Source organism: Xiphophorus hellerii, chromosome 23, assembly GCF_003331165.1.
Source record: "Xiphophorus hellerii strain 12219 chromosome 23, Xiphophorus_hellerii-4.1, whole genome shotgun sequence".
Classification (NCBI taxonomy): Eukaryota; Metazoa; Chordata; class Actinopteri; order Cyprinodontiformes; family Poeciliidae; genus Xiphophorus; species Xiphophorus hellerii.
In genome coordinates this window covers 2,288,862-2,307,236 of record NC_045694.1, presented here as the reverse complement: position 1 = coordinate 2,307,236, position 18,375 = coordinate 2,288,862, and the positions used below count along the sequence as shown (strand labels likewise).

The 18,375-nt window shown below is 42.4% G+C and overlaps 1 protein-coding gene across 6 annotated transcripts in view; it reads left to right on the top strand.

The window, feature by feature from the left end:
- The window catches only part of LOC116714382 (teneurin-3), a 193,402-nt gene that overhangs the window by 152,045 nt on the left and 22,982 nt on the right, over window positions 1-18,375 (top strand). For 4 of the 6 annotated variants that reach the window (XM_032554920.1, XM_032554923.1, XM_032554921.1 and 1 more), the window contains 3 exons: window positions 5,915-6,164; window positions 10,553-10,573; window positions 16,318-16,550. In XM_032554920.1, coding sequence (XP_032410811.1) covers window positions 5,915-6,164; window positions 10,553-10,573; window positions 16,318-16,550 — 504 coding nt within the window. The remainder of the gene's footprint in view (window positions 1-5,914; window positions 6,165-10,552; window positions 10,574-16,317; window positions 16,551-18,375) is intronic. The other 2 variants (XM_032554922.1, XM_032554919.1) reach the window with 1 other exon arrangement.

Here is an 18,375-nt window from a genome sequence, read left to right as displayed (position 1 = left end):
AATGACCAAAACAATAAATATAAAATAGAAATTAAAACCACACACAACAGAAAGCATAAATAAATAGATCATGAAGTCTCTTCTACAAAAATTGTGCCAAACTGCAGCTGAACTTCCTGGTAGATTTAGTTTTAAATTAATCTTTTATTGTTTCCACAAATGTTTGAGTGAAAGTGGTAATAATTTCCTATTCACCAGTATAAACTGGATGAACTGAAAATCTGTGAAACAAGTTAAATTTTAGGATGATGGCAATGAAAGTCTCCACACTCAGAAAGATATGTTCTCAAAATATGAGTGGGAACCTGTGAAATGCTTTTCAGCAGCAGGACAGTTTTTATTACTATCTTGCAAATAAAGACATTTCTATTACAGTTTTAATATTTTTTTATATTTTAGTTAAAAATAAGTATACATATACATTTTTTAAATAACACATCTTATGCATTGCTCTTTTCTTATCTCATTTCCTGTCCGTAATAAATGTATTTTGTAAATTAACATTAAATATCCCAGAATATGAATAATTAAAGGTTTTAATTTGCGCTCAGGGGCAACATGTTGGCATAGTTGGTGCCACTGTTGCCTTGCAGCAAAAACGTTGCGGTTCGAGTTTGCATGTTCTACTCCAGTTTCCTCACAGTCCAAAAATAATCTGCCCTTCAGTGTGTGTGTGTGTGGAAAGGTTTTAGTGGGTTTTTTTGTTTGTTTTTAATGTATCCAAATTTGTTTTCTTGCAGTCTTTCATTCCACAGTGAAGGATTCAGTCAGGAATCAGGCTTTTAGGAATTTACGGGGTTTGGGAGGGAAATTCAGCTCGATATTCTCAGTCGACAAGAAGATGAATCCAAATATCACTGTTTGCCTTCGTTGCTGCTCGGGTATTGATTCTTTAATGCTCCTCGGCTTGACTAATGTCCTTACCAGACATGTGAGCAAGCGGTGGTCCTGCCGGTGCACTGCAGTTTATCTCCAAACATTTGCTATCTCGCTTTGTTGTGATTCCTGCTTCATATTTGCTCCACTTGGAACATCTGAGGAGTTTTTCCTCTCATCGTTTGTGGCGTAAGGCCTGAGCAGAAGCTCCTCTCCCCCCGACTCGACTCCACAGCCTGTCAAACCAGATAAGGCAAATTGCTGGTGTCTGCACTGTAGTCGTGTCCTCCTGCCCCTCGTTTCTTCGTTACAAGTGGATATGCCTTCCCCTCAATCTGCACCTTGTCTCTATCTTGGGTAACATAGCCGATACTTATTGGACACAGCCAGGGTTCAGAAAGGCTGTATTTGTGAGAGTAAGCACTGTATGGCTCACACACATGCTGCATTTTAAGGAATCAGAGGTCTGCTGCCTGCCGTTAGCCTCACACAGGATCAGCGGGGCTCCGGGTGGCACGTTGAAGAAAGACAGCAAAGAGGAACAAAGAAGGACAGGGTCCAATTAAGACACACTCCCTTTCGTCCGCTACCACTCTCTGTGCTCGCCGCGTGTCACCAAGGTGACATTGCTCAGGGCGCTCCAGTTTTTTATCACATATGGAGGCTCGGCCTTGCGCCGGCGCCATTAATCATCTCAGAAGCTGTGATGTCAACATGAAAGACGTTTTTTATTTCCCCCCACATGATTCAAATTAGCCTTTTATCAAACAAATTATTACCTGGTGTAATGTCTCCCAGGTAGGAATGGATTCGTGTTGGGCAGCGCACTCAGGAATTATGATTCCTATATGGAGGCAGCAGGCAGAGTTTGTGCAGATGACATCTTGGCCCTTGCTCAATAATTCATGTAATGAATCCTCTTCTGGTTTTCTATTTTCATGGCCTTCAGGCCTCCTCAATGTCTCTTTCACCATCAGTTTTATAGACAGTTATATTTGGACTGTTTGACTGTCTGTCATTGTTTGAGTCTCTCAGTAGCTTCAGGTTTAGCTGCGCCTGAGTTAGACATACGGCCACTACCGATAACAAGCAACCTAAAAATAATGGCCAAAATGATCCGTTAAACTCTTCCTGCAATTTAAAGTTCTTTTAACGAGATGCCAGAGGAAGCCCCACCGCCGGTCAGCTGGCTGAAAGAAGACGGCCAGACCTTTCTTTACCTTAAGTGAAAGACAAATTTGACTGTTTGCAAATATTACCAGTTGCAAATTATAATGACTGATGAGTGGAAACTAAAACGATGTCACCAGTGCGGTTGCCAATGTTTTAGTATTAGAAAAAGGAGACACCTCAGTGCGAATCTGATTTTAGTATTTTTAAACTCTGATAAAATGTTGAAAAGCAGATTAGGATTTTATTCCTATCATTTGACCTTCCTTACTGCCTGGCTTCTTTGCATCTTTCCCTTTTTGGTTCCCTTTCTTTCCTTATTTCCTTTCATCTTTCCTGCTTTTCTTTTTTCCTGGTGTCCTTTTCCCTTACCCTCTTTGTGTTGTATCTCTTCTTTATTTTCTTTGTTCTTTCCTGTTTTGTCTTTCTTTCTTTGTGTCCTTTTTTTCTTTTAAATTTTTCTTCAGTCCTTGTATCGAAACTCATTTTCTTCTTTTGTCTTTCTTTCTATTTTTCATGTAGATGTTTAGAAACCCAGATATTATCTACTGCAATAAGTAATATACTAAATAATTAGATCAGCCGTGGGGACAGCTGTTGCTCTCTGTTTTAATCGTAACTAGTGACATCTTGTTTTTCCTGTGCTTGAAATGGTTTTCTGAAGAGCATCGTATTGTAAGTCTGTGTTATCTTTGAGGTTTCCATACCAGTGAGACTCTCTGGTTCTGTATATTCACCACAGGAGAGAAGCCATCCATCGTCTCTGAGCAAGTAACTTCTCCCCAGATTTTGAAGCCGCCTCCACCCGTTCACATTTCTAATCGATGAGCAGACACGTCCTGAGCGGCTGATCCATTCAGCTGCCATTCTTGTTCTTTGACTTCTCTCCCGCAGAATCTGTTGGGGGACTTTGCTGCAGCCTGTGCAGGACTTTGTGAATAAATTGTTTTACCGAATCTCGCTTTTGGGAAATCATATCACAGTTCTCTGAGTTCTCATCCAGACTTAGAAGTGCAAAATAGTTCTGGATGCATGTTTGTGGAATCCAAAATCCCTTTTTAGTGGAGACACCGTAGGAGTCCCCCCCCACTAACACCACCTCCTACAGCCTGGAGCTTTGGATAGTCACAAGCCAAATTCCCATCAGTGGAGCTCTCCAGCTGAGACATCGCAAGCTTGATCCTCACAACAATCATCAGCCGTAATGTGTCATGGCCAAGTGTCCTTGAGGGAGGGAAGCTGAACCTTAATCTGCTCTCTCACACTAAGCTGGCAGAAGACATTGTGTGTGAGAGAAAAATCAAAGTAAAAGAGTACAGTGTCAATAGTAAGTGTGGGTGTAATGGTGGGGGGTTGCTGGTGATTGATAGTAGTATTTAATCTATTCCATTACACTGTCTAATAGCCTATGGGAAGACTTGTGTGTACAGTAAACTGTGATGGAAGTGTAAATGGAAAGAACGGGAGTGACTTGCCAGGACGACTTCAGCATCCTTCTTTTTTTAATTCTTTTAAGCTGAACGTCTGCCAAACTGTGAGACGGCTGCAACGTTGACACTCATCCATGTCCTACACACCCAGCTGCATCCTGCATATTAGCAACATTGCTGTCTTCCACGTGAATGTTAAGAAGTCATTACGCAAACAGACATTAAAATTCAGATCAAATTATACAGCTTATTTGTCACTTCTGATGTGTTCATTTTTTCCCGGGCTCAGCCTCAACCTTTCAGCTCACCGAGTGTTTTCATCGCGCTGTGTGTGTTCTTTTCAATGTGCCGACAAATGGATCACAGTTCAATTAAAGTCCCAAGGTCACACGCTTCCAGGCGCTGCGCGGAGAGCCTCGTCCTGCACCTATTTGTCTTGGTTAGAGGCTCATGTATAATGCTGTCGGGTACAGAAGACGAATTGGTCAGATCGTCAGGAGTCTCACTGGTCTGCGTCTTCATTTGAATTTGCCCTTCAATCAGCTAAATCAATGAGAGGAACTAATCAGAGGAGGGACAAGCTGCACACTTAATTTCACATATATTGAGGGTTGCAGTGGCTCGCGGTGTGGCTCCGTGGGAGTACAGCATTATGTGGCCGTTGGTGGCGTCATAGATCCACTAATTAGGACAGAGGCAGAGTGAAATCACACAAGTTGCTGGATGTGAATAATTAAGTGCTCCAAGCATGCACTTCTTCCCTTTGATGTGTTTTTTCCCACTTTGAAGAATGTCCCACCATACACCCACCCCGCCCCGCTCTGAAGAAAGCCTGTTATATCAGCCCCTTGTTAAAATATTAATCTGTTATGACTCACCACGTTTAGTGAGTCCTCGGCGTAACGTATGGGCCGTCATTAAGACGGTGTCCACATCTCCCTGTTTATGTTTACTGCCTCTCTGTGACTTGGGGGAAGCGCTCTCCCTGTCAAGTTAGAAGAACATCATTTCATATAAAATATGATTCAGCTTCATGGAGGGTTTTCAGGAATCCGCTGGGGCGGGGCCGCGGCTCTGCCATGCTGATGGTCAGCATGCTGCCTGTGCAGCCTCCGGTCCCTGAGCTATTTAAATCACATTATTGTCTGAGCAAGAGGTTATGTGGATTAGTCGTGAGTAGCCAGCGTCTCACCTGCAATAGAAAAAAACTGTTCTCAAGAAGGAGTCAAGCTAAATACTGAGGGAGAATTAAAACCCCCCATTTGAAGCCTGAATGATGTAAATGTCATATTTTCCTAGACTTTTTACAGACATCCAGCTGGTAACTATGATAAACACCCCAATGAAAAAGTGACACCAAACCTTAAGGTTTAAAAAGTATTCTCAGATACAAAAAATACAGCAGTTCTCAGACAGAACTGCTGTGTTGTTTTCTTTCCTTTTGAATAATTTGTCTCTGAGGAACACCAAGGACGCAAACACTGCATTAATTTCCTTGATACTATTTAGGGGTAAAATGGTAATATAAGCTGAAGGTGTATTTAATATTTTATTGGTAAATTTGTAGAGAATTGTGTATTGTTATATTCAAGAGTTTAAGAAACTCTGTTTCTTGTTTATGAATGGTTGAGATTAATAGGCAGATTGGTGCAGTGTTTGCAGTGATGAAAAGAGATGTAGTCATGAACTCTGGGTAATGTCTGAAAGAGATCATGACACAATTGATCAAAATGAGGGAAATCTGGGCCTTAGTCGACACAAAGCCGAATATCTAGAAAAACAAATGCATTCTTATGCGTTTTGGCCGTTTATCTAAAAGCTCCATTTAATATCACTAAAAATGATTATTTATAAAAATTCAGACCAAAATAGAGATTTGTGTTTGCATGTGTACATGGAAAAACAGACTTTAAATTTTAATGTGCTTTTTAAAAGACGTTTGACATGTATATCATGCAAATGAGCTTCCTGGCACCAGGTCTAATTCCTAACAGGAATGGACAGATGGACAGACAGATGTGTCTTATTTGCCTCTGTCCTGGTCTATCACTAAAACCTAAGTGAAAAGTTATAGGAACATTAAAAGGGACTATATCCATGAGTAGAATGCTGGGGACCAAAAACACATAAAAATAATTGTCTTCAGCTGTCAGTGGATTGTTGGATTTGTATGGTCATGCAAATCCATCCTTGTATTTTTGTAGCAAGTGCACCAAGAATACAGTTTCATTACTAGAACTGAAACCTTAACCCATACCATTTGTTTCGCCTTTTCTCGTTATAAACAAAAGTCCTGCCATTCAGTCCATTTAGTCCGTCTTTTCTCATCATCATATCCTCTGGTTTGATAACTGAATAATGAGTCCAGTTATGTCGTGCCAATAACAAACGGCAGCCATGCTTTCACACCTGTGAATAACTGCTGTGCTGTTTCTCAGGAATCCTTTATAAGGGCAGCGGCGAGAACCAGTTCATCTCTCTCCAGCCCCCAGTGATTTCCACGGTGATGGGCAACGGACGGCGCAGGAGCATCTCATGTCCCAGCTGTAACGGGCAAGCTCAGGGCAACAAGCTGCTGGCGCCAGTTGCTCTGGCCTGGGGCATCGATGGAAGCCTTTACGTCGGTGATTTCAACTTCATCCGCCGCATCTACCCATCTGGGAACGTGACAAGCATCATGGAGCTCAGGTAGGAGAAAAATGATACAGCATATGTAAAGTTATAGTCTCAAAGGTTATACATGCATACATATAAACAAACTATCTACATCTAAACATTTATTCAAATGTATGAATATCGAGGTGTAACAAAACAGAAAGTTAAAAACTTAGCTGATAATTATCAGTTATAAAGCTTCACATTTAGTAAATATTTAGTTAAATGTCTAAATATTTATCCAGTTATAAAATGGAACATTAGCTAAACATGACATTTAGCTAAACTATTTAGCTAAATAATAATCAATAAATTCAATTCACTAAACCAACTTTTATATCAGACATAGAAGAAATGTCTACATAGACATAGAAGAATTGCCCTCCTGGGGACTCCCTTGTTCTGCTGGGGGACTTCAACGCTCACGTGGGCAATGACAGTGAGACCTGGAGGGGCGTGGTTGGGAGGAACGGCCCGCCCGACCTGAACTCGAGCGGTGTTCTGTTGCTGGACTTCTGTGCTCGCCATGGATTGTCCATAACGAACACCATGTTCAAGCATAAGGGTGTCCATATGTGCACTTGGCACCAGGACACCCTAGGCCGCAGTTCGATGATCGACTTTGTCATCGTCTCATCGGATCTGCGGCCGTATGTCTTGGACACTCGGGTGAAGAGAGGTGCGGAGCTGTCCACTGACCACTACCTGGTGGTGAGTTGGCTCCGGTGGTGGGGGCGAAAGCCGGTCAGACCTGGCAGGCCCAAACGTGTTGTGAGGGTCTGCTGGGAACGTCTGGCAGAATCCCCTGTGAGACGGAGCTTTAACTCCCATCTCCGGCAAAACTTCGAACACGTCCCGGGGGAGGTGGGGGACATGGAGTCTGAGTGGACCGTGTTCCGTGCCTCCATTGTCGAGGCGGCCGATCGGAGCTGTGGCCGCAAGGTTGTCGGTGCCTGTCGCGGCGGCAACCCTCGAACCCGCTGGTGGACACCTTCGGTGAGGGATGCCGTCAGGCTGAAGAAGGAGTCCTATCGGGCCTTTTTGGCCTGTGGGACTCCGGAAGCAGCTGATGGGTACCGGCGGGCGAAGCGGCATGCGGCTCGGGCGGTTGCTGAGGCAAAAACTCGGGCGTGGGAGGAGTTTGGAGAGGCCATGGAGAAAGACTTCCGTACGGCTTCGAGGCGATTCTGGTCCACCATCCGGCGTCTCAGGGGGGGGAAGCAGTGCAGCACCAACACTGTTTATAGTGGGGATGGTGTGCTGCTGACCTCTACTCGGGACGTTGTGGGCCGGTGGGCAGAGTACTTCGAAGACCTCCTCAATCCCACCAACATGCCTTCCACTGAGGAAGCGGAGCCTGGGGACTCTGGGTTGGGCTCTCCAATCTCTGGGGGCGAGGTCGCCGAGGTGGTTAAAAAGCTCCTCGGTGGCAGGGCCCCGGGGGTGGATGAGATCCGCCCGGAGTTCCTTAAGGCTCTGGATGTTGTAGGGTTGTGTTGGTTGACGCGACTCTGCAATGTCGCATGGACATCGGGGGCAGTTCCCCTGGATTGGCAGACTGGGGTGGTGGTCCCCCTGTTCAAAAAGGGGGACCGGAGGGTGTGCTCCAATTATAGAGGGGTCACACTCTTAAGCCTCCCTGGCAAGGTCTATTCAGGGGTCCTGGAGAGGAGGGTCCGTCGGATAGTCGAACCTCGGATTCAGGAAGAGCAGTGTGGTTTTCGTCCTGGTCGTGGAACGCTGGACCAGCTCTACACCCTCGGCAGGGTCCTGGAGGGTGCATGGGAGTTCGCCCAACCAGTCTACATGTGTTTTGTGGACTTGGAGAAGGCGTTCGACCGTGTCCCTCGGGGAGCCCTGTGGGGGGTTCTCCGGGAGTATGGGGTACCGGGCCCTTTGATACGGGCTGTCAGGTCCCTGTATGACCGGTGTCAGAGTCTGGTCCGCATTGCCGGCAGTAAGTCGGGCTCGTTTCCGGTGAGAGTTGGACTCCGCCAGGGCTGCCCTTTGTCACCGATTCTGTTCATCACTTTCATGGACAGAATTTCTAGGCGCAGCCAAGGTGTTGAGGGGATCCGATTTGGTGGCCTTAGGATCTCATCTCTGCTTTTCGCAGACGATGTGGTCCTTTTGGCTTCATCAGATCGTGATCTGCAGCTCTCGCTGGAGCGGTTCGCAGCCGAGTGTGAAGCGGCCGGGATGGGGATCAGTGCCTCCAAATCCGAGGCCATGGTCTTGAGCCGGAAAAGGGTAGAGTGCCTTCTCCGGGTCAGGGGGGGTGTCCTGCCCCAAGTGGAGGAGTTTAAGTATCTCGGGATCTTGTTCACGAATGGGGGAAGAAGGGAGCGGGAGATCGACAGGCGGATTGGCGCAGCGTCTGCTGTCAAGCGGGCGCTGTACCGGTCCGTCGTGGTGAAGAGAGAGCTGAGCCAAAAAGCGAAGCTCTCGATTTACCGGTCGATCTACGTTCCCACCCTCATCTATGGTCATGAGCTTTGGGTCATGACCGAAAGAACGAGATCGCGGATACAAGCGGCCGAAATGGGTTTTCTCCGTAGGGTGGCTGGGCTCTCCCTTAGAGATAGGGTGAGAAGCTCAGTCATCCGGGAGGGACTCAGAGTAGAGCCGCTGCTCCTTCACATCGAGAGGAGCCAGTTGAGGTGGCTCGGGCATCTGGTCAGGATGCCTCCTGGACGCCTCCCTGGTGAGGTGTTCCGGGCACGTCCCACCGGGAGGAGGCCCCGGGGAAGACCCAGGACACGCTGGAGGGACTATGTCTCTCGGCTGGCCTGGGAACGCCTCGGGATTCCCCCGGAGGAGCTAGAAGAAGTGGCTGGGGAGAGGGAAGTCTGGGCCTCCCTTCTGAAGCTGCTACCCCCGCGACCCGACCTCGGATAAGCGGAAGAAGATGGATGGATGGATGGATGGATGGATGGACATAGAAGAAATGTAATGAAATAAACAAAACTAACCAATCTGCCTCAAACATGTTTATTGTTGTTGTATATTTATGAATGTTTTGTGAACATGATAGACAATGAAAAGGGGGGAAAATTACACAATGCACTTTCACTGACCCTTAAATTATGATGTAATAAAGTATCTCTCTTGTCATTGCTGAGTAGAGCTCAGCATAGTGAGGGAAAACTAAAATATCACGGTGGGCAGACTTTAATTCACACACATCTTTCCACTTCTCATAGAAATTTGAAATCTTTTCCCCATCCATCTCCATAATTAGGAAAGACATCCTGTCTTCAGCGTGTAATTGGGATGATTTACGTCCTCATGCCAAGTTGGCTTCTCTCTGCAATGACTCTGATTCGGCCAGTTGGCTTATTTTAAAGTGGCAGATGTTGATTAAATGTACATTGGGCCTTCACCCTCCGCGAGACGCATACATGACAAAAATAACATGAAAATCGCCTTAAAATGATGGAGGTCACTGAACTGTTGGCTGTCTGTCCACTGATTATGAGAGTTAATATCAGGATTAAAAGGGTGAATGTTTAGAGCAAATCTGAATTGGAAGGCGAACATGCTAATCCACCCTGGAAACCTGCTAATGCACCTGCACAGGCATCCGCCTCTACATAACGGATGTTGGAAATGATGTAGCGGTTGGATGAAAATCAGGGCGCCGCTATAAACCAACATGCATGCTCAGCAACACTTTACCAGACGAATAATGGTTTACATCTCCAAGCAGCTATTTTACAAGAACAAGAGGCTAAGAACTCATGTTAGCTTTGTTAAATTAAATTTTAAAAAACAGCCAAATCTCTTTGCGTCACACTGTAGAAAAAGTCCAACAGTTTTACAGAGAATGTTGTGTCAGAAATTGATCGTTTTAGAGCAAACATGCACTTAGTTTCAGTCATGCCGCCTTGTACAAATGGAAACATCCTGAACCTCCTTCAGTCAGTGTTCGCTTTAAGCCTGTGTTTATATTCTGGCTTCAGTGGTCAATGTAGCAAATGGCTGAATCAATATTTCAATATGAGCGGTCAAATTGAGAATAGCAGTGGTAATACCGGATGGTGCTTCATGAACACAGGAGGACATGTTTCCCTCTCTGTGGGTAATAACTCCACCTCTGCGCCGTCTGCCAAACAGACTGTCATTGCATGTGACCTTCTCTGCTGGCTGTGTTGATTCTTCAAGGGGACGACTTTGACTTTCTTACTTTCTTCACCAAGCTCTTGATTGCCCATTTTACATACGTCTTGCTGAGATCTCACAAATCTTGTAAAGTTTAAACTTAAATAATGAAAAATCTACTGGAGAGTCAGACATCCATAAATCAAAGAAATGGCAAAAGAGAGCCATATAAATACTAACAGAAAATTTCCAACTAAAATGTTTCATTGTCTTTATTCTCTTTCTTCTTTTTCTGTTGCTTCCACTGCATCCTGTCATAGAAATAAAGACTTTAGACACAGGTAGGTGAATTATTTTAGTGCATGTTTTATTCTGTCCTTTCTGCATGTCACTGTCTCTGAAAATACTTGAATTACTCGGCCTTTTGTTGCTGGATCACAGTGAGAAGCATCGACTGGAACTGTGCTACATTGATTTAGATTTTATTTTATACACTGACACTTTGTGACATTTTCCAGTTATGAATCTGAGCAACAATGGTTACATGTGGGGTTCCTCAAGGCTCCATTCTTACCCCACTTTATTTCAAAATCTAAATGTCCCCGTTATATTAAATTTATGGAGCTTTTGTATTATCATGTATTGTTTTGGGCTCTAAAAGGCAATGCTGGAGATCAGCGATCAAGTAGACAAAATACCATGGAAAATGCAAACCAACATAGGCTCTGTGATAGACTGAGACAAAATGAAAATGCTGGAATACAAAAATTCCTGTCTAAATATAATGCAGAGAAAGTTCTTCATACTTTTATTTTCAGTTTGAATCATTACAAATTTATATTATTTCCCAGGCTACTTCTCTGTAAAGAACACATTTAAACATATAATTGATCTAGTAAGGCACTTAATAGTGTTGGGCCTTACACTATGAATTAATTAGCAGTAACAGAATCTCTGAAAACCTCAGACGTGTCATCTCCTTTGAATCAGGACTAAAAACATTTCTGTCTTCTGCAGCTTCCATATAAAAGTCAACAATTACCTCATCATTTCATTTTCAAAATGAACTGATGAGGTTTTTTTATTTTAAAAAATAAAATCTATTTATTTTTAAAATACATTTTAACATTTTTGAATAGATGATTTATGTTTTTAGATGCAATTTCCTTTACATTTTTGTCTTTAACTTTAATTGCAAAGCCTTTTAGATAGCTTTGTCTATCTAAAATGCGCCACACAAATATATTTTATTTGCCTTTTACACTCATTTAAGCACCGGCAATTGACTTTTGTAATTATAGCAAATCAGTGATGGTTTGATTACATCTAAACACGAGGGAAAGCACACAGATTTTCAGAATTAGTACATCTGCTTTATGTAAAAGAGGGAAACATGCATAAGGAGCCTTAACCGATTTGAAAAATTATGCAGAAATGCAAAGAGACGCCTACATGTCCGACATCAGAGCTCTGAAATAAAGTTCAGTATCATTGCAAAGCTTGTAATTACATTTCTAGTGATGGTGTTTGGCAGATGTTCTCATCCGGAGGGCCTTGCACCACTGCTCTGTATTCATGAACATGGCAACATCACTGCATCAAGTGAAGATGCTTCTTGGTAGCAATTAGCTTCTCCCAATGATTAACATGACAAGAGCAAGAGGTGCTCCAGACAGTAAAACTGCTGTAACTTTATTAAGCTGGCTGTCACGGCAACGCCTCTGGTGAGATGACCAGATTATGGGAAATGGATGGGGGACCTTTGTGTGGATTTCAAATCTAATTTGCCTGATTCATGTAGTGAACTCAGATTTCCTGATCATTTCAAACACTCAGCTTGAATGAAAAGGTTGTCGGGCCTAATGAATTCAACACTGCCATGTGTTAATTAGACACCAAGATAGGTTTAAAAAGGTGTAAAACCCAACACTGGATGAAAGGAATGCTGAAATGTGCTGCCTAAAGGCTTTTAAACTGGCTCTAATTTCTTTATTCTTTGCTTTTTTTTCGTGGCAAATCTAAAAGTCTGCCAAGGTGTTCTGGAGCCTAATCTGAAATTCTAATTGGTGGAAACTGAAGATTAAAGATAATTTGAAGCACAAGATCATTTTTAAAATATTAGAAGAAAGTTTGTCTCTTTGGTTAGAGAGTCTAAAGATATACTGAGAGATTTCTGTGCACTGCTGTTGATGTGCAGCACAAATAAACCAATAGTTTGTGGAGCTTGGAGACAGAGTGACATGCAGCAGCTTGATGCTTTGAGAGCTGCTGAATTCCAGATCAGTCAGAGGTTTCTGAATCCCTGCAGGCCAATGCCAGCTTCCAGGACTCTGTGATTGCCTGACCAGGAGGTGACTGACACCTGTGTTAGCACCTGTGACAGGTTTGGTCACACTGTTGAGATGTGCTGAAAAAAATGCAGGAAACTTTGGGAAGAAAAAAATGATCTTCAAAATGAACAACAAAACCTGTCAGTAATTTCAAGACGTAAAATTTCTCTTTAAACTTCCATGTGTTTTACCATCAGAAAAGTGCACAAAGGTAATATTTGTTGCATAAATGTTTCATTGAACCGTAAAACACAGGAGCGAGGTGTCTCATTTATTATGTCCAACCCCCTGCAGGTTGACTATAAAATAAGGGGTTACTAATGTTTGACTTACTGAATTTTTTATAAGATCTCAAATAGTGCCCACCTATTTTGAACATTTACTTGGACTTATGATGGCCGTCAAGTTTTATGACCACATCTTTATCATTTTACAAAGATGTTTCATTGCCACATTTATTTCGCCGCCACATTATCCAGATCCAGGGCCGAACCGGCATCGACTGAGGTACCATTAGGCTTCAGTACAACCGGAGAAGCAACATTTACAACTGCACAGTGAAGCAACCTGATTTCATTTTTATGGCCTCTGCTTTGAGCTCTTTAATTTTCCTTGAGTACCTGCTAGTTTAGCCTGAGGTCAGTTGTTTTTGAATACATGTAGTTTGTTGAAATCCAATGTCACACACAATTAGTCTGCATGCTTGATTATTGTGCAGATAAAAAATATCAGTCATGTGCTCCATCATGTGTCTATATTTACACTGCAGAAGGTTATTTAACTGTAAATAAGGCAAATTAAGCAGAAAGAGATGCCATTAATTGTTGCGCTTTGTCAACATAAGCCAGTCATTTCTATAATTTCCAGAGGCTTCTCCCCACAGGAGTCTCATAACAGATGAAATGATCTGGCACATAAGTTGTCATTTCTGCTTTGCAAACTGGAACCCCGTGGTGGTGGTGGTATCCGGTTAAATTTAGTCCCACTTCCATGTTGCAACCTTCTGTTTTCCAGTTTTTCTTTTCATCCTCAAAGGTTCAACCGCTTTTTGTTTTTGTTTTTTTGTTTTTTTCCCCGGCTGTTGGAATTATTTATAGAGCTTCATCGCAGCATTAAAAATTCACAAATTAAGTTCATTATTGCCTCACATGACAATGTTGCTTCTAATTTAAAGTTGATAATAAGCTCTGGATTTTAAGCAGCATCTGTGTAACTACAAAGAAGTTACTGTTAATTAGTGATTTAGAGCGCAGGATTCACAAAATAACATGCTTAATGACAACTACCCAGAGTGAATGGCTGTAATCATTTTCTGTAGGTTAGTTTTAACATACAATGATTTATTCAATCATGCTATTGTTTGCTTTATTACTCTTCTTTTATATTTGCTGTTATGTAGAACTTCAGTTATTTTTATTGTTGCAGATTTCTTTATAGTCGTTGTCTGCAGCCAAGGAGAAAACCTCAGAGTCAAGGTTTTGTGGTAAATGAAATGGCCTTTTTATATTATCAGCTGTAATAGAATTATAGGTGGCTTATGTATTTCAGCATAAAATAGGAGGCCACACAGAGTCACAAAGCTGCATTTTTCCCTAGCACCAGGTCCTTTGGCTTCACTGGACTGCAGATGTATTTCCTGTTCAGACTGGATTTGCTCACCTAGCTCACATAAACACCTGCCAGAAGGAGCAGATCTATAATTTTGCCTTCAGATGGCTTGTGATTAAAGATGGCGTTACTGCTGAGATTGACACAGAGTGTAATATTTACCAGAGTTGGTTGTTTTATTGCTATAGATATTCCCCCTGTCAACTCTTAACAGTGAAAGTTATTTTGTCCTCAAATTATTTAATAAACTGAGGAGTGGAATTGTGATTTTTATAAAGCACTTTCACCTGCTTGAACATGTTAGTTTCTTTGTCTGCAAGATGTTTTAATTCAGACGATTAATCTGCTGCTCAAAGTTTCACCCAGGCCCTTTCTAGGATTTATTTGCCTGTAAGATTTAGGAACCTCTGTGGATCTTGATGAAGTAGAGCTTATAAATAAGATGTTTAAACATGAGCAACAGTAAATTCAACTCCATCTCTTTTTGCAGGAGCATCATCACAAACCAAAAAAAAATAATAACAACATTCTATACATTTGCTGGGATCTTTCCAACCAACAGGAAAACGCCTCATCTTCTCTTATGACATTTAGCAAAGTTGGAGCGCACAGAGTTAGGGTGCTTTAATCAATCCTCTTTGCACAATCGCTCAAGATGGTTTAGAGTCTTGGATTTTCTCTTATCCTCCAACTCTGAGCTCATCCTCAGGTTTTTCTAATGGATTTAGGACTGGGGTGTAGGATGGTCAGTTAAGAAGCTTGGTTTTGGGTCAGTTGTCCATCTGTTGAGTTGGCCTCATGTTTTAGATCATTATTCTGCTGAACAACCAATCAACGACTCATTTTCAAACATATGACTATTTATTTCTTCTGTCCTGGTGTATCACTGGTCAATGAGGCCATGAACTACAACAGGCTCAATTCAATTTAAGTTTATTTAATGAAGGGCAGCACAGTAAACCATGTTACATGATAGAAACAAAGTAATTGTTATTTTTAGTGTAGCCTTGCTAGCCACAGGTTAATTTGCAAACCCAGTTCTTGGCCCACAGCATAACAGACCCTCCAACATACCTAAATGTAGGCAGGATGTAAACATCCTTTGCTTTGTGTGGAGCCCACCTGGAGGGCTTATGGCCAAAAAACTAAACCTTTTAGAACATAGTGGCAGGTAGCAAACTCTTGATTTTGGCTAAAATAAATGTGGATCCACTTTCAGTTTAGCGGCTGGTGGCTAACAGAAATGAGCCTCTGTGTCACATTATGACATATTATGAGTCTGTGCCGACAGACTGCTCTTTGGTCCTGCCTGCCATCTTTTTTAAACTCCTCTTGGATTTGGGGTCGTAGTTCAGGTTTCTATTTGAGCTTTGAGATGTTAATCAAATGTAGTCAAAAGAATAGCATGTTGCCACGGTTACACATCGTAGCAACTGTCTGAAAGTAAAAAGCAAGAGCAGAAATCCTTCCAGCTGCACAGCATCCAAAACCACAGGAAATAATTGTCCAAACATGCAAGGAATCAACCCAAAAAAGAACAAATCAGCAGATTCTCCAGCTAGCTGTCGGCGGATGTGACCTGCTCTGTACATGTTTGTGTTTATGCTTGTTTGTGCTGCTTCATTTCTGTGTGTTTATCTCCAGAATGAATGGAACATTTGTAGTAAACCTATGTTTTTTTTGTAAGTATTTGCTGAGGGCAGTTTTCTAACTAGAGAATCCTGAGAGTGAGTCCCAGATGGTACAGGCTTAATTTTATCAGCTCTCACTTTGTGTATGAATAGAATTTAATTAAAACAGAACCAAGTTGAAAACTACTTTAATAAATCCTAAAGGAAAATCATGTAGTGGTATACTATTAATGAAAATAAAGTCATGTATGTATTATATTTAATCCCCAGGAGAGCTCTGTCATGGTTCAAAACGTCAGAGTGAAAGGTTGCATTAAGCAGGAATAACCTGCTGGTCAGCTTCTACTAAAGAAGTCTGGTTGAATGTAGTTTCTAATCTATTATAGAGATTAATGAATGGGTTCTTACAGATGGATTTGAAGCATTAGGTTTCCATCTCTAGTGTAAAGAAGGAGCTTTTAAAGATAAATGCTGTCTGCAGCTTTAATTCACCCTGAGTTATCTCCTTGAACGCAGCAACAACCCAGCCCACCGGTATTACCTGGCAACTGACCCTGTAAGCGGCCAGCTGTACGTGTCGGACACAAACTCCCGGCGCATCTACCGACCCAGGATCCTGGGCGGAACCAAGGAGCTGCAGTCCAACGCCGAGGTGGTGGCAGGAACCGGAGAGCACTGTCTGCCCTTCGATGAGAACCACTGCGGCGACGGCGGGAAAGCTCCGGAGGCCTCCCTCACCGGACCCAAAGGTATCATTTAAAATTGATGAAGATGTTCTGCTCAATGGAGGGGTGGATCGCAGTGATGGATTTCTCATTCTGAAGCGGCACCTGCTAGATGTGAATTTATGCGCGCTTTGGGCACCGTGCCAAATGACGGCTTACTCGTTTGTAATTAATTAATTTTGGTTGTGGTTCTCATGTAAAATTCAAAGCAAACAGGCAAGGCTCCTAAGAAAACATTGATACTTCAGCAATTAAAGCAATTTTCTGTTCCCTGTTAAAAAGCTGTTACCTCCAGAAATGCAAATGATATTTTAGTTTACATGTGAGGATATCCCTGTGGTTTATTATTCCAAGTGTTGATGTTATTAATTTAAAATCTTTCTCTTGTTCTTTTACATGTCCATGAAAAAGTATTCACACAACCGGAACATTTTCCCATTTTGTCTCATTACATCCAAACAAAGTAGAGAAAGCTGATGCACGGTGCACTAAGATATTTGATTAGAAATATTTAGTAAGATTTTATGTTTTTGCAGTGTAGGCTCTTGACGTCAGCACAATTTAGGCCAATTGCAAACCTGCCAACACCAGTTCATGAGGGGGAAATTACTTACAAATCAACAATTAGTGTCCTAATTGGAAAGGAATTTTTTAGAAAAAGGCCATAAGAAGTCTTGTTCCCAGTAGGGGGTGTGGCAAATATGTGGAAGAAGGTTCTCTGGTCCACAGTTAAACCACAATGAATGACAGAACAGTGAAACTGTAGACCACGGTGAACAGTGAATAGTACCACAAGTCCATATTTTGGTGGCAGCATCATGCAGTGCAGTCAGAGTCGAGGTGAAGAAGGATGGATCTAAATCCAGGATGGTGTCTGAAGAAAATCTGTTAGAGGCTGCAGAAAACCCGAGACTGGGTTGGACAGCCATAGAGTCTAGTCAAAGTCCAGACACAAATACAATTAGGTATATGTGGCAAGACTTGAAAATTGATGCCACATTTCTCTGACTTTTATTTGTAAAATATAAAAAGTTTGAAAACTGCAGCATTTTTCTTCCACTACACTTTCTGCACTACTTTGTGTTGGTATATCAAATCCTAATAACATACATTGAAGTTTGTGTTTGTAGCTGGATAAAACAGAAAAACATCTTTGAAAGGGCTTTGGATTCTTCTGCAAAGCACTGTAAAAGTCAAGTTTCCTGGCTTTTAATGCTCCTTGTGAAATAACTGCTGCCCACAAACCGATAAGTGCTTTGCACAACCTGTTGTCCACATTCAGATAGCAGAGGGTCATTTATGGCAAAATCGACGCCTTTTCCATAAATTCGTTCGGAATAAAAGGCGAGGATGAATTGTTTTTTTCGCTCGTTGCTGTCTTCTTTTGAGTGCCAACTGCAATAGCTAAGCTTCGGCTAGGTGATAAAGGCTTGAGTGAAGGCAATCTGAGGGAACGACTCTAATGATGGAGTGGGTGGAAGCCGAGACAAGAGAAGAAACAGCAGATGGCTCCATTTTTTCTTCCTTTTTCTCTCCTCAGACATTTGCTGAACTCTGCTCAAATGTGACACATTTCATCTGTCTGAGAATCTCAGGCTGTCAGATAGCCAGCTCCCAAGGATTCACCGCCAGCTCCCACAGCTCGTCAATGTTTTAGCAGAAAGCAATCTTGTGCAGCCCTAGCCCACAGGTCAAACCAAACCACTAACCTTCCATAGAAGCTTTTAAAGACTTCATTGAAGAAGAAATTCTCTGGAGGTAAGAGTAAAGTTATAGCACATTCAGAACAGTTAAAATCTTTGGAAAACTATAGCGTAGTCATCCACTGTACTTCCTGGGATCAGCGGCT